The 14,521-nt window shown below is 43.3% G+C and overlaps 1 protein-coding gene across 1 annotated transcript; it reads right to left on the reverse strand.

Annotated features, from left to right (window-relative positions):
* Positions 1-10,781: 10,781 nt before the first annotated feature.
* On the reverse strand, positions 10,782-13,384 carry FGFBP3 (fibroblast growth factor binding protein 3). The gene is made up of 2 exons (XM_079977099.1): positions 13,231-13,384; positions 10,782-12,241 (listed from the first exon to the last, which is right to left on the reverse strand). Exon 2 carries the CDS (start codon positions 12,149-12,151, stop codon positions 11,366-11,368), a length of 786 nt encoding a protein of 261 aa, XP_079833225.1. The 5' UTR covers positions 12,152-12,241; positions 13,231-13,384; the 3' UTR covers positions 10,782-11,365.
* Positions 13,385-14,521: the final 1,137 nt, after the last annotated feature.

Below are 14,521 nucleotides of genomic sequence, written 5' to 3' on the forward strand. Positions count from 1 at the left end.
ATATCACTGGTTTGCTCATTTCTATATATAGGGTGCCTACATGGACTGGTTGCATGGCAACGTACAAATAGCTTTAGATACCTATTAGGTCCATAAATTACAATATAGCATATATTCAACACAAAAAACAGCGACAATGTGTTGTTGACAAAGGACAGCTGGACATATATATGGCCCCATTACCTTCAGTAGCTTAGGGCCTCATCAAACCTAATTTTGGCCCTGCCTGTGGCGCCAGAAAGAGCAGTGCTGCTGTAGCTCCCATGCTATCACGTGACACAATGGCCCGGCTTTAACATCCATAGTATTTTGAGGTAAGTTCACCATTCAGTTTCATCTATCCTGCTACCCTTCTTGGCCTCTTCTTTTCGGAACCCTCTTCCAGAAAAGCTCAGGGCAGGCTGTCACTTTCTTCCATAAATCCCTTTGTCAAAACCCACTTTCCCCATGAAGCTAGCCCAAAACATGTTGCTACCTGAGGTAAAAGAGAAGATGGCGCCTCCCCACTTCTAACTACAAAAGCCAACCAGACTGGTCGTTGAAATTTGTTTCAAACGTGCTGCCTGAGGTAGTGGCCTCTCACTGCCTAATGGTAGAGCTGGTTCTGACACCTGCACTCTTATCCCCATTTGAAACAAAGTATAATAATGTATGTTTAGGGAAGTTTTTAATGTTTAAACTATTCTTCTGTTTTTAATGCTTTGTTGAAAGCCGCCCAGAGTGGCTGGGGAAACCCAGCCAGATGGGCAGGGTAGAAAGAATAAATTATGATGATGATGATGTCTGCATTCATTAATATACATCCCCAGTCAGAATAAATGGGCGTGGTGTTTCATATTTTTATTTTTTTAATTATCTTGAATAGTTTTTAAATGTTTTGTATATGAAACTGCTTTTAATTGCTTTTACATTTTGCTTTATGGCTGTAACTTGTGTCATTTGTTTTATAATTGCTTATTTTATTGTTATAACCTTATGGTAGCTGCCTCATTGTAAAGGGCAAATAAAATGTGATTATGATATGACAGAACAAATAATGCTTATCGCCGTTCAAGCAGAATAAGCACCCCATCATTGAGGCATCTAATCATAAGCCTGCATTTTTATCAAAGCTTATATTTTTTGATCAGGGCCTGTATCTTAAAAAGCTTAAAGATTTTCAAATGTTTTATGCCAGGCAGAAGACCAGCTGCCTAAGAACCTTGGCAAAATGTTTTTTCTCCTAGACAAGGGGGCCCCCTGATTTATAGCAGAAAACAATTCTCAAAGTCGTAAAAAGGGAATTACAGGCTGAGAGCCAAGGTTACACTGACCCTACAAATTAAGGGTTGATAAATAGTAAAATGAGCCATATCTTCTTCCTAAGGTTAAAAAGGTCAAGAGCAGTGAAAAAAAGCAACTGGTCTGGCTGGCAGAAAGAGAGCATTTTTGGGAAGTCTTTTCTAAAGCTGTTTCTTTCTTAAACTAAGATCCTTTTAAGATTTCTTTTCCTTTTAAAAGGTTATTTATGTATTAAATATATTAGCTTAAATATAATTATGCAAAGGATTTAAGAAATGCTAGATTCTTATTTCATATAGTTGTAAGAGTTGTAACTATCCTGAAATTAAGTCAGCCACCAGCCCGGCCTCCTGCCAGACAGGAGACGCCATCGAGCACTCCTGATATATGGTTGTCAGGCCTTTTGTTTAGAAACCTTCAAATGAAGGAGATCTCTCAATGTTGATGTGAACTCAAAATCCTTGACATATGTTTAAGATAAAAATTCAAGATTAACCATCTGTTTTAGAAGGCAATAGGGCAAGGAGGGCAAGAGGTGAGCTGGTAATTAAGATTCCTTGTTGAGACACATGTAAGATATATTACTACTTATTTGTCATTTATAGATAGAAGAATATATAGCTTTTTGATTCCCATAAAAGGGCAGAAGGAAATGGGTGTATCTTTTGTGATTGGTTCTAGCAAACAGCCAATAGGAATTTCAACCAGGCTGATTGGACAGAGGCAGCCACAGGAGGAGCAAGGGGGCTGGATTAAGGAAATATAAGTGCTGGCCAGAATGGCAAGAGGCCAGGCCAGAGCTTGGTAACCATATACCACTGTGCCTCATATTTATTTGTCTGACAAATAAATTATTATTTTAATTTCTCTATTGCTGCGTTGAATATTTCATTCCAGCTAAGCGTTAACCACAAGCAGGGTGCTACATTATGACATGAAGGATAATATGAAATTAGCCTATTCTTCCAGAGGTCTGCTATATACCTCATAGACTCATTTAACAGCAAGTTAATTTCAGAAAAAACATGGCTGCTCTTTGTCACCTGTTTGCTTTAAACATACTTAATGCTGGTGTGAAACACTTGAATTTGCAACCTTAGAAAACCAAGTCTTTTAACTGCATGTAAGTTTTCCACCCACAGGTATATATACCAAAGGTCAAAGTATTCTTGTCAGGAAAACCCAACAACTCTGGCGGCAAAACGAGAAGCCCGTAGCTCAGTATGCCAAAGCCAGCACAAGAGAGACCACCAGTTCTGACAATCCGTCATTCACGTTTCCCACTGTTTGGCTCTATTGAGGCAAAATGTGAGAAGCTGCTCCCAAGTTCTCCCCACACAAAGCTCTTTATGAGTCTTTACTGAGGCGTGATCCAGGCAGCTACGCTGAGGTTGCCAGCCTGAAAGCAGCCCCCTCCTCGTGGCATTTGGCAGGCTGGCTTTGGGAGGAGGATAGATTTATGAGTTGTAAAAGATGGGCAAATTAAAGTCCTGGGCATTCTTGATGGGATTAGACTTTCTAGGGCACGGCATATATTTGCATATGGCTCTGACTTAACACATTAGCATTGTCTTCCTGGCTCATTTTAATACGCTTCCCAGCCTCACTTCCCTGCCTCTTCACCCATTCGCCCACTCCCTCCTCACAGCAACTCCTCTCACATCCTTTTGTTGCCTACCAAGATAGTAAATATCGGAGAGGCCACCTTCGAGTTCCAGTCAGGAGCGTGGGGTTTTTTTTTGAGCCTGCCGATCTTCGCTTAACTGCTGAATTAAAAATGAAGAAGCCCTACATTTTCACAGAAGTATTCCAGTTTCAAAGCCCCATTTCATGTTACCACATGCTTGTTAATAGAGGGTCCATAATGCTCCTCCTACATACATGATTGATTGTCATTGCTGTTGCAAGGGCCTGAGAGACTAGTCAGTGCTATGAAGTGAGCCGCTCTGAACACCCAGGGAAAGTGCTGTACAAATGGTAAATAATATTATAAAACCTTGCTTTAATAAATAAATAAATCCCCAGGCCCACTTCTAATAAAAAACACCATGTTTTCTTCTGGGTCATACCAAGTTTGTGTCTCTTTCAATTTCCCCTCTGGTATAATTAATTTGAACCTCCGCCCAGGCCCCCCAATAACTCTTTTCATTGATGGCACTGAATACTGGAATGTATCAACCAGGAGATGAAGAACCTGTGTGTCTGATGTTGTTGGACTACAACTCCCATACCCCTGACCATGCATGCTGGCTGGGGCTCATGGGAATTGGAGTCCAACAAGATCAGGGCGGAGGGGGGGCACTGCTGTTCCGATCTCTGGTTTAAGCTAACGTGTTTTCTAAGCACGTGGAGAAACATTTAACCCAATTCATAGGCAGCTAGGGGGGTTAACATAAAAAACACCTTCCAGGTCAAAGATAAATTGGTCTGTTTCAGGAAGTCTGAACCTTCACAGCGCTTCACTTCTTATAATGTAACTGCAGGCAGGGCCCTATGTGTTGTTGTTGCCGTTGTTGTTGTTGTTGTTGTTGTTGTTGTTGTTGTTATATTTATGTATCATGTCTATATCCCAACTTTTTTCTCCAGTGAGCTCAAGGTAACATACATGGTTCTTCCCACTCCTCATTTAATCGCCCCAACAATCCTATGAGGTAGGTTAGGCTGAGAGGTTAGTGACTGGCTCATGGTCACCCAGTGAGCTTCATGGTTGAGAGGGAATTTGAACCTAATCTCCCAGGTCCTAGTCCGGCACTCTAATCCCTATACACCACTGTTGGGGCTTCTAGCTGTAGTGTAGAATATATAGGCTGTTACACTTGGATTAGAAAGACTTGAGTCTGAATGCCTGCTGAAACATTAAGTTCACCAGCTCAGAATGTGTGGGCAAGTCACATACTAGGAACGGGGTGGCTGTAGTGAGGTTAAAATGAGATGATGCCGAACTCCACACAGCACTGAACATGAACATGGAGGAAGGATGGGATAATGAATTAACAGCTGGGAACTTTGATCTCTCACATTTCCTGCTTTGGGTCCTAATTCTGCATCGGTTCTAGTGTGCCATGCCACGCCTTCTCTGCCCTCCTACATGTGACCTTGGCTTTAGCAGACATTTTCACCATCACACTCTGTCTGCATTTTGGCTTCATTAAAGAGCAGTGTGCAGCTGTATCATGTCCTTCTTTAACCACAACACCCATGCCTGGTAGCACATAGGAGCCTGCCTTTCACAGAGTCAAATTACCGGTCCATCTAGCTCAGTATTGTCTACACTGACTGGCAGCCTCTGTCCAGGGCTTCAGCCTGGAGTTGGTTACATCTCTAGCTGGAGATACATGAATTTCCTGAATTTCCTTTGGGAGTTGCTGTTTCAAACACTAGAGCCTGCGGAATTGCTGTCAATAGGCACAGCAGTCTTTGTTATGGTCCAAAGCAGGGTCCTTATTGGTCCCTCTCTGGGTGGCATGACATCATGCCTTATCTTCAATAGGTCCTTCAGTTTGCCTAAATATCAGCGGATAGCTGAGAAAGAATAGGAGAACCACATAGGCGGGGGGGGGGGGGGAATATGCTCCCGCTATGTGGTCTCAGATCCAATGAAAACACAACTTGCCTTGGGATAAAGGAAACCCTCCCTCCACCCGCCCTCTCCTCAAAGTTGCTTGTGGTCTTGCCTTTCCTGTTAAAAGGGTGATGAATTGCAAGCTACGATTTCATGTCAAGGTACATTAGACAACAGAATCTGAAAGAGCTGTTAACCTTCAGCCCGAGGTCCCGCGCCGAGGTGTCGGGAGGCCTTTGCTCTCTGGGCAGAGGCAGGCAGATCATTTTTACATCATTCGTCCTTGGACAGAGGCAATGGCTCACTTCTAAATCTCTGACATCTTTGTGCCTCTCAGCATGAAGCAATATTTCTCTGTGACCTTCTTGCTTATTCTTGTTAATTCTTTCCTACCAGTATAATCTGAGCAGCAATTTTATTCACTATTATGAAAGGGCTTTTATTTGCTATTACATTAATAATAATAATAATAATAATAATAATAATAATAATAATAATTTAAAAACAACTCTATCCAGTGGTGCCATTCTGCTCAAGCAACAGGCTGCCACTACCACAGTGAAACTTCCCCTTTGTCTCTCCTGCAGCCTCCTCCACACCTTCAAAATATGCCCCACAGAGTAGAGGGACCCCTTGGAGCAGATTTGGGGAACATGTGAAAAGACGAAGGGAAAGCCCAAATCATAATCATATCCGTAATAACAATGGGCAGGAGTATTCATTTAAGTACTAATGCCATATATACTGTATCTCTTTGGTGATTGCTATAATAAGCCAGTCTTTTCCTGATTTCTGATTCCATGTATTTCATAGAATCAAAAAGTTGGAAGGGATCCTGAGGGTCATCTAGTCCAACTCCCTGCAGCTGTCCAATATGGGGCTCAAACCTGCAACCTTGGTGTTCTCAGCACTACGATCTAACCAACTGAGCTATCCAGCTTTTTCGTTCAGAAAAGCTTTAAGCTACACGGATGTGCCTGCTTTGCAACTCCTGCAAGACAGGAGTATATATCTTGTACTCATGTCCACATACCCCAGTACAGAACGTACAGCGAGAAATGTTGCTGAATAGAGAGCATTGACATGAATAATGTTCCCTTCTAGGTACTACGCAGCTATTGCGCTTGACGTGGCATTTGTCCTTTCCCCTTAAGAGTTTTTTTTGCAGCCCTGGGAAATTCTCATGGCCTTTGTCGCATTGAAAACTGTATGTGAGCGAAGTGGAATGTAATGTGCCTGTAACAAGGGCCTTGGTGCATTCCAGGAGGGGAGGGTCCTGTTCTGTGGGAAGGCTGTCTCTTGATGAGTAAAATCACGCCATCCCCATCACGCCACTTCCTCTATTCAGGAAAGTGGGCTGAGTTAAGGGTGGCCCAGCCTTCTCTCTCCTGCCCCTCTTTCCCTCTTCCCCCCAAAGGTACAGGCATAATTAACCTTGTGAACACTTGAGAGCAATGCGAACGAAACATTGGCCCTGAAGTGAGGGTAGCTTGGGATGTACAGTGCTGTGTTTTCACCAAGTAAGGCACGTAGAGTAGGGTGGGTGGGTGGGGAATGGCTAAACTCTAAGACGCCAGATTATTTCCAAAGCTGTTTAATATTTTATACAGGATCTTGCTTTGGAGATTCTTTTCAATAATGAAACGTTTGTGGGGGGGCAAGAGAATTAGCTCCAGCCTCTAGCATTTCCAGCTGAAAAGCCTTGGTGGTGTTTAAACATAAAATCCTTAGAAATCCAAAATGAATGAAGTAACTTGTTTTAGTAAGGAAAGCCTGCCATGGAAATGCCTATTGTTTTATACTCCCCCCACCTCACCCGCTGTTCTGTGTTTCAGAAAAGCAGCCGTAGAGCAATAGAGAGCAAAGTTAAATGAGAAGCAATCTCTTGTACATTTAAAAATTCAGCTTTCTAGTCTGCTTTTGTATTAGGGCTTGGGTTTTGTTTTTGTTTTTGAAAAAAACCCAATATATAATTTTAATTTAGTTTTCTTTGTACAGTAATATAACTATGCAAATGATTATTTAAATAAATAATATGCATGAACATTATAGTTAAAGTTTCTTTTCAAATATGAAATGAACGAGATCCACTTTTCTACAATTTTGCCCAGGCAGGTACCATCTGTGTCAGACTGGTATAAATGAATTTGAACTATTGCACTTCAGACCAAATTTATTTACTACAAGAGTGAGAAAGAAAATACATCAATGGTCAAATGTCAAGCTCTTTTTCTTTTGAAAGGTTGGTTGGATTTTGTGGCATCTTTCTCCAAAATCACAGGTTATTTAACATGCTTGTAAAAAAAAAAGAAAAAAAGAATCACTTTCCAACCAGTTTCAATTAACTCCGGTAATCAATCATATTAACTAATGTTCTTCACTACATAACTAAAGGCAAGTTTTCAAAATGTTTCTTTCATCTGAACGGCTTCCATAGTGAGTCTGAGTTATATCTTTGGTCCAAACATGTTATATTTGGTTGCGCGACTCCTGCAAAAAACCACAGCCTCATGTCTCACCATCTTCTTCTTTTGCGCAGGAGCTTTTAGTAAGGGAAACCATGTAATGTGATGCCATTAAGTTTGCAACTTTCTCTGTATTCTAGCAGATAGAGGAACATGCAGTGGTGTCACCTGTTGCTTGACAAAAGGAGAGAGAAAATGTGATGTCATAAAGTTGTGGTGCATCCTGAAATAAGGCTTAACGGGAGAAAGGGCACTCACACAAGCCCCACTCCAGAAATCTTCACATTTATCGCAGTCCCAATACTTTGTTGTGCTGTTCAGGGAAGGTTGAGGGGGGTGGTTTCTACCCTTGTAGACCTTCCCGACATACCATGGAGGTCAAGCAAACACAACCCCCTTGCTCAACATGGAAAGGTCAGGGGCTGAATGTGAGATGTGATGCACAGAGGGATGTTGAAAGCAGTAGGGGTGTGTGTGTGTGTGTCCCTGTTCCACCACCCATGATAGTGTTTCCATGTTCAGACAAATGGCCGAGCACATCTCTAGCATGTGTATCAAATCATAGAATCATAGAATTGTACAGCTGGAAGGGACCACAAGGGTCATCTAGTGCAACCCACTGCAATGCAGGAATCTTTGGTTCGCCATAGGGCTCGAACCCACAACCCTGAGGTCAAGAGTAAACGGGCAAGAGTAAACAAAAGTAAGAATATCCACATTGCTGGGGCAGGGGAAACAATGGCACTTAATTTCATGTAAACTCATTTCATGTCAGAGCTCCCGAAACAGTATTTACTGAAGGTCAGCCTTATGAGGTGGAGAAGATGAAAAATGTTGAGGTGTTTAAAAGCCTGAAGGGAACTTAAATGAGAGCTATAAATTCCCTTAGGTGAAAAAAGCTTCTTCTTCCATGCACATCTCTCTCTCTCTCTCTCTCTCTCTCTCTCTCTCTCTCTCGCTCTCGCTCTCGCTCTCGCTCTCTGTCTCGCTCTCTCTCTCTTCACTGCTGCTCCAGCAACTTCTTCACCATCCTCTTTTCTGATTCAAACATTTTGGTGCTTCAGCAGCACCCAGTGTGGGGCCTTGGGCCCAATCATTCCCATTGTGCTTCTTGCTCCCAAGAACAAAAGAACAAATAGATCAAAGATTTGGGGAGGGGGGGGTGCTGCCTAAACAGTGTCACATGACCAGCTATCTCTGGGGTTTGCAACCGTCAAACTGCAAACAGGCCCCCAGCTATCCTTCACTATTCATGTGGAGGCCCAGGTTACCTAGCAACAGCTTCCTGCAGTCATTTGCATAGCTTTATACATGCCTGCGGCTGCTTCCTTATGATAGTTTCTAAACTTTTAGCTATTTCGAGCTTTTTTCTGGGTGCCCCCATGGGTACAGCCTGTCTACCCATGTGGTGGTAGTACCGTGAAGCTGGAATAGTTTCTGTTCCACAGAAGCCCCCAAGCGTCTTCATTCGTTAGCAATTAAAATTCTGTACAGGCACAAGTATCTCCGCAGTACTGGAACGTGTTACTTTCCATGAAATACAACGTGCTAGGTGAAATGCTTAGGGCAGTGGTTTTCAAACAGTGTGCCGTGGCACCCTGGGGTGCCTTGAACAATGGTCAGGGGTGCTGCAGGCAACACCGGCCTCTACCCCTCTTTCCTTCCCTCCCTTCCTCTGATGCCCTCTCAAATCTCTGCCTCTGAAAGGCTTGCACAGCTGTTTGTTGCAGCATCCCTGCCTACAAGCTCCCCAGGTGAATGGTGCCTCTGGGGCTGGCCAGGGGGTGCTTCCCAGGCCCCTGTGGGGCAGTGGGAGGAGGCACCTCTCTTTGGGGTGGGGGTGGGGCAGCTCAGAGACCAGAGGCAGCTGCGGCTACCCAGAGGCCTCTCAAGGAGAGGGGAGAAGAGAGGAGGTTGAGGGGAGCCTCCACAAGGGATGGGTGAGGAGCTGCCAGCTCTGCAGGCAAGGGGTGACATAACTGGGCTTCTGATCCCCACAGGGGTGCTGCAGAAAGAATGTAGTTGGTCAAGGACTCAAAAAGGTTGAAAACCTCTAGCTTATGGCATATTATCCAAGCTCGGATGCTATCCACTTCTGTATCACTTCTGAAAAATCAAAACTGATCACCTGATTGTGAAGTTGGACCCTTCTTGTCTCAAGGGGCCCCTACTTTTATGTCGTGGAAACTGCCAAGATAAAAAGTCCCATTTGTTATGTCAAGCTCATTAAAAAAAAAAAACACCTCTCTGATTACCTTATTCTTTCATTATCGTTATTCTTTCCTTATTTTATGTATTTGTCTCTCATTGAAACATAAGCTCCTTAGATGTTTTTTTCTTAAAATTCCTCAGGTAGAAGAAGGCAAATATAAGTCTCCCTTCAAGGCTTTTAGAACAAAGATCAACATTCTTACCCTCCAAGATTTTCCCAATTGTTCTTTTACTATAGAAAGCAATACCTCTTCCCATTTATCATCCTTGTATTTGTTTTTCAGCATCTGCTTAAGTGAAAAGGAAAAATTGGCACATATGTGTAAATGCAAGCACCATTCTCCCAATCAAAACAGGGCAAGTTTTTAGGTAGCTCCCGGCTTGCAATGTTCAGTGCTGTAGTCTCAGGGAAAGTTGACCATGTTCTACAGCTGCATGTACAGAACGGTCCTAAACCGTAATATTGAAAGCAAATTCTGAGAGCTTGATCTCTCTTGGAATTTGCCACTGGATAGAAGCTTTTTAAAGGCAAGGTTTAAAATGTAATCGCTAGGCTTCCCTTGAGAGAGTCTATTCTTTGGATAGACTGCGGGAACTATGTCCTATATATACATATATTGTATGATAAGCAAAACTATTGTGCTCTATGTAACCAGTGTGAAATGGGCTATGTGAAGTAGCAAGAGCTCTGATAAAAGTTAGAACAGTCTGTTGATAAAATTGCTGCCACGGCTCTAAGAATCCCAGCAACTGTGATACAAACTATGTGCGTCAAGAACATTTTGACCGATTATGTTGTGGAAGAAGAAGAATCTGACTGAGAGTGGGAGAAAAAACACACCCTACCTAACAGAACGAAGGTCTCCTTCAGTACTTCTCAGAGGCTCCACAGTGCAAGGGAGGTGGAACGCAGAAAGCAATAGCTTATGATGGTGACCCTTCTATTGGCCCATAAATACTGGCTCTTAGCTATTTCAAACATTTGACAATAGGGTGGTACATAAATTCAACCAAGTCACTCTGCATCAATGGCTAGATTCATTAAGATGGAAGGCTAGAACACTGAATTTAAAACTGGTGTGTGTGTGCGCGCGCGCGTGTGCACGCACACACACAATACACAGTTTCCCCAAGAAATTGCTTTGGAGGGATACAAACACATTTAAAAAATACATACCGTTAAATAAAAGTTTGTAAAATGTGATAGCATTGATACTGATAGCAGAGATTTTGACGCTGTGTACTGAAATAACAAGCACAGGTTGCTGTAAAATAATTTCATTTATTATTATCATTAATGTAATTACGCCCAGTAGCATCCATTGTGTTAGAGAAAGAACCTTGCGATTATTTTTTAGACATGGCAAACCCAAATATCTTTTATTAGCGGAGAATTAGCTACTTGATTGTGGGTAGGGAATAAACAGCCTGATGAAACAGGACAGTTTACTTAACAGCTGGAGCACATCTAGCATGGAAGGAACAATACGTCTTTCATCTTAACCTACCTTTTTCTAGTGCATACCCTCGGCCACTTTGTTAGCAGCTGCTGCAGGATTAGTAGGAATGAGTAAGTTATACATCCCATAAAAGCACAACCGCCGCATCCTGCCTCCCCTTCCTCAAATCTTCACCCATGCTCTGTTGGCGCTCAAAAACTCCCATCCCACTTGACTCTATTCACCCCTGCCTCCATTTTGCCCTCGTCCCAAACCACCACATTTGCCTTCATTCCTTCCAACACTATCTCTACCTAGGCTGTCTGCTGTACACTCTGCCTTTAACCCCCCTTGCCTTTAAGCCTCCCCCCCACCCCGTGCCCCACCCTTCTCCCAATTCTCCAGGTTCAGCCGTTCCAGAAATTCACAAAGAAGTTACATAGCGAATGCCACTTCTCTTCGCAGTAGGCCTCGACCACGCCTGCATTGAGCTCTGTGGGCTGCTCAGTGCCTCCTGCGACTGATGTAGGTTGCATGCTGGAGGGCTGGGTTGGGGCCGCTGAGGAGCTGGGGCCTCCTTTCCTCTTCCCCTCTTTGTTTCGCTTGGCTGGGGCCTCCGCCTTGGCTGGGCTGCTGATTGCCCTATTCCTGGCCGCCTGAGGTGGCTTCTGTGGGGCTGGCGCATCCTTGGCACGGCCTTTCCCCTTGGATTTACCTTTAGCAGTCCCCTCAGTGGCCCCCGGGGTGTCAGTGCCGGGAGCGGTGGGCACCAGGTGTAGTTGCGCTTCAGAAGTCCCCTTCTTGCTACTGCAAAGCCGGGATTTGAGCGGGCTGCCGTCCTGGCATGGGTGCTGCTTCTTGCGGAGTTTGCCCAGGATCTGCTTCCAGAACTGGCGGCCTTTGGAGCTGTAGGCAGCGCATAGCTCTGGCTGGCCCCGGTAGACGCATTGCTGCCTCTTCCCACCCTCCTCTCCAGGCTGGTGGCAGCTGAGCAGGAGTTCAGTGGCTTCTTCGCCAGAGATCACCTGCCAACTGCACAGGTGTTTGTCACGGGTGGAGAACTGTCCAGACTGTGCCCATGGCGAGGAAGCGGGCTTCACTTTTTCGCTGCTCTCTTTGATCTTCCTGCCGGTAGTGCCTTCCAGGCAGCTCAGGAAGAGAAGGGTGAGCGGAAGGGTTTGGGGGAGCCTCATTTCCTAAAGTCAGGGGAGCTGTTGACATTTATCATTCAAAAGCATCCGTGATAGAATCTCAGGTGAGGGGCCCTCTACATTCCCAAAGTCCTATAGAGGAGAGAGAGATAGGTCAGCTGTGGACACACACTGGGCAGATAAAGATGAGCAGTGATAGCTCATTGCAAGCAATGCATTCTTCTTATCTTGAATTCTCAAACCTTCACTGGCATAAAATTCTTTTTAACTCACTGTGTGACCCTCAGCAGTGGGTAACGTCTCCAGTACCTACCCTCTGTACAAAGCAGACACTGGTTATGTTTGTTATGCATGTGTACCAACCTGGTATTTTGTGTTCCTAACAGCACCCCCTGGGATACCCAATAGCTTTTATGCAGTTATATCAATGGTGCTGGATTTTGGTAGTAAGCAAAACTCCTCTGCATCTTTTGTTCTACACAGAGAAAGACTAAAAACTTGGCAATCTTAAGTAGAAAAGCCACCCCTGTCTACATTCAACAGAGGAGCTGCATTCCTGTTTGAGTGCCATCCATATGGTTAAAGTGATTGTCCTGACAACATTATGACAACATTAACAAACAAACACAAATTTGTTTAAGATGCATTCAGAGTAAGCACCGTTGTTCTCAATTGGCTTACGTCTGAGTAAACACATATAAGATTGTGTTGTTAGAAATCTATCAGATTTCTTTCTATGATACCAGAAAAGTGATAGCAAGGTTACGTTGAAGTGCTCTTTTCAACTGCTGCCTTCCTCTCTTCTCCACGCCCCCATCCTGCTTTTAACAAAGACATTTCAAACTCCCAATTTCTTTCCTGCTTTCCAGGTTTTCTTTCATGCATTTTCCAAATGCAAAACCATCTCTCCAGTTTGGTGCTGCTCTTAAGACATAGTGAATCTGTTGGTTAATTTGGATGTGAGATCACTGGTTGCATGGTGCAAAAAACAAATATTTTTGCTTATTGCAGCACCAAAGAAACCGCATGGGAGGATCCCCAAACTTGTCACCAAGCTAAATTAAACAGTTCCAGTACTAATCCCCCCCCCCCCGCCCACTCCTTCTGGCGGTTATACTTACAGTTCATTGCAAGAGGCAGAGAGCTCTCCAGGAAAACTGCAAGCCTGCATGTAACCGTAGTCTCTGTTAGAGAACTGTACTAAGCATGCATGTGTTATCAACAGTCCAGTAGGGGCCAGCCACAGCCGATGCCCCTCCCCAGTCTTATGCATGCAAACACACACACACACACACACACACACACACACACACACAGAGCAAGAGGAGAATCCTGAAAAACAAACCTCTTGACAAAGAGCAATCATGTTCTGTTCTTTATGTATTTATAGGCAACGTACTGAATAGCTAAATAAATATGATCCCAATACTCACTGGCAGAATTTGTTACTGCTCATCTCACAGTAGCCCCCACTATCTGCTCTGTTCAATTTAATCACTCTACAGCATTAGCTCTATTGCAAAGTAATGATCATTCACGGTACCCATTCAAATAGTTCTTACTATTAAGATGGCCATGGCAGGTTCTGCTCCTTGTAGGCGAAAGCGTTGCATTTGCTTAGACTACAGCCATTTGTTTTGAAATGTTGCCTAACACCTCAAAAATGAATTTAACTGTCAAGGAGCCAAAGCAACACAACTTTAATGACAACTGTCTGCCGAAAGTTTGGAGCAATGAAATCAACTCTCCCTTTCAGTTTGTACCACTTTTAGAGAGAGACAGTACATAAGATGTTGTTTTGCTGGTACATGACTGCAACCAAATTGAATAAAACTGTACAGAACACAGTCACACAAAATGTAAGATCAAGCCTTTTCAGTTAATCTTTTATGTTGCAAAGGTAATTTGTTGGAAGCCTACAGAGCTTGAAGCTCAGTGACTGCTAAAGTTTTTTTTAAAAAAATAATCTCTACTGCAGTTGATATTATTATTATTATTTTACAATGCAGCCTTGTAAATAAGCGTGCTGAAGTTGCTAGCCGATTAAACATTGTGCTAGTCTGCCCGTACATAGCAGTGTTGCTCATTTGTAGCATGTCAGTGACCTTGAAGGGGGGGGCAGCTTGAGAGAGATGGATAGTTCTTCTTTAATTTTAAAAGTTTCATACTTGGTAGAAGTGACTGAACTGGTGGTTTACTTGTAAGTCAGTCATAATGGAATTTTATGGTGTTAGTTGTAGAATTTCTTTCGAATGTGTATGGAAAAGAAAGGTATACATATTTTAAATAAATATTGTTAAATAATTACATTCCCCCCCCTTTTGCAACATAGCAGATTTAATACAACGGCTGCACGAGCTATTTTCATAGTCTCATCAGCTATTCAAAAGAGCAAATTAGAGACAATAATCC

The sequence above is a fragment of the Podarcis cretensis genome (assembly GCF_951804945.1).
Source record: "Podarcis cretensis genome assembly, chromosome: 5".
Lineage (NCBI taxonomy): Eukaryota > Metazoa > Chordata > Lepidosauria > Squamata > Lacertidae > Podarcis > Podarcis cretensis.

Excerpts from the sequence above, each read along its gene's own strand:
- FGFBP3 (XM_079977099.1), bottom strand. The coding sequence starts at position 12,151 with ATGAGGCTCCCCCAAACCCTTCCGCTCACCCTTCTCTTCCTGAGCTGC.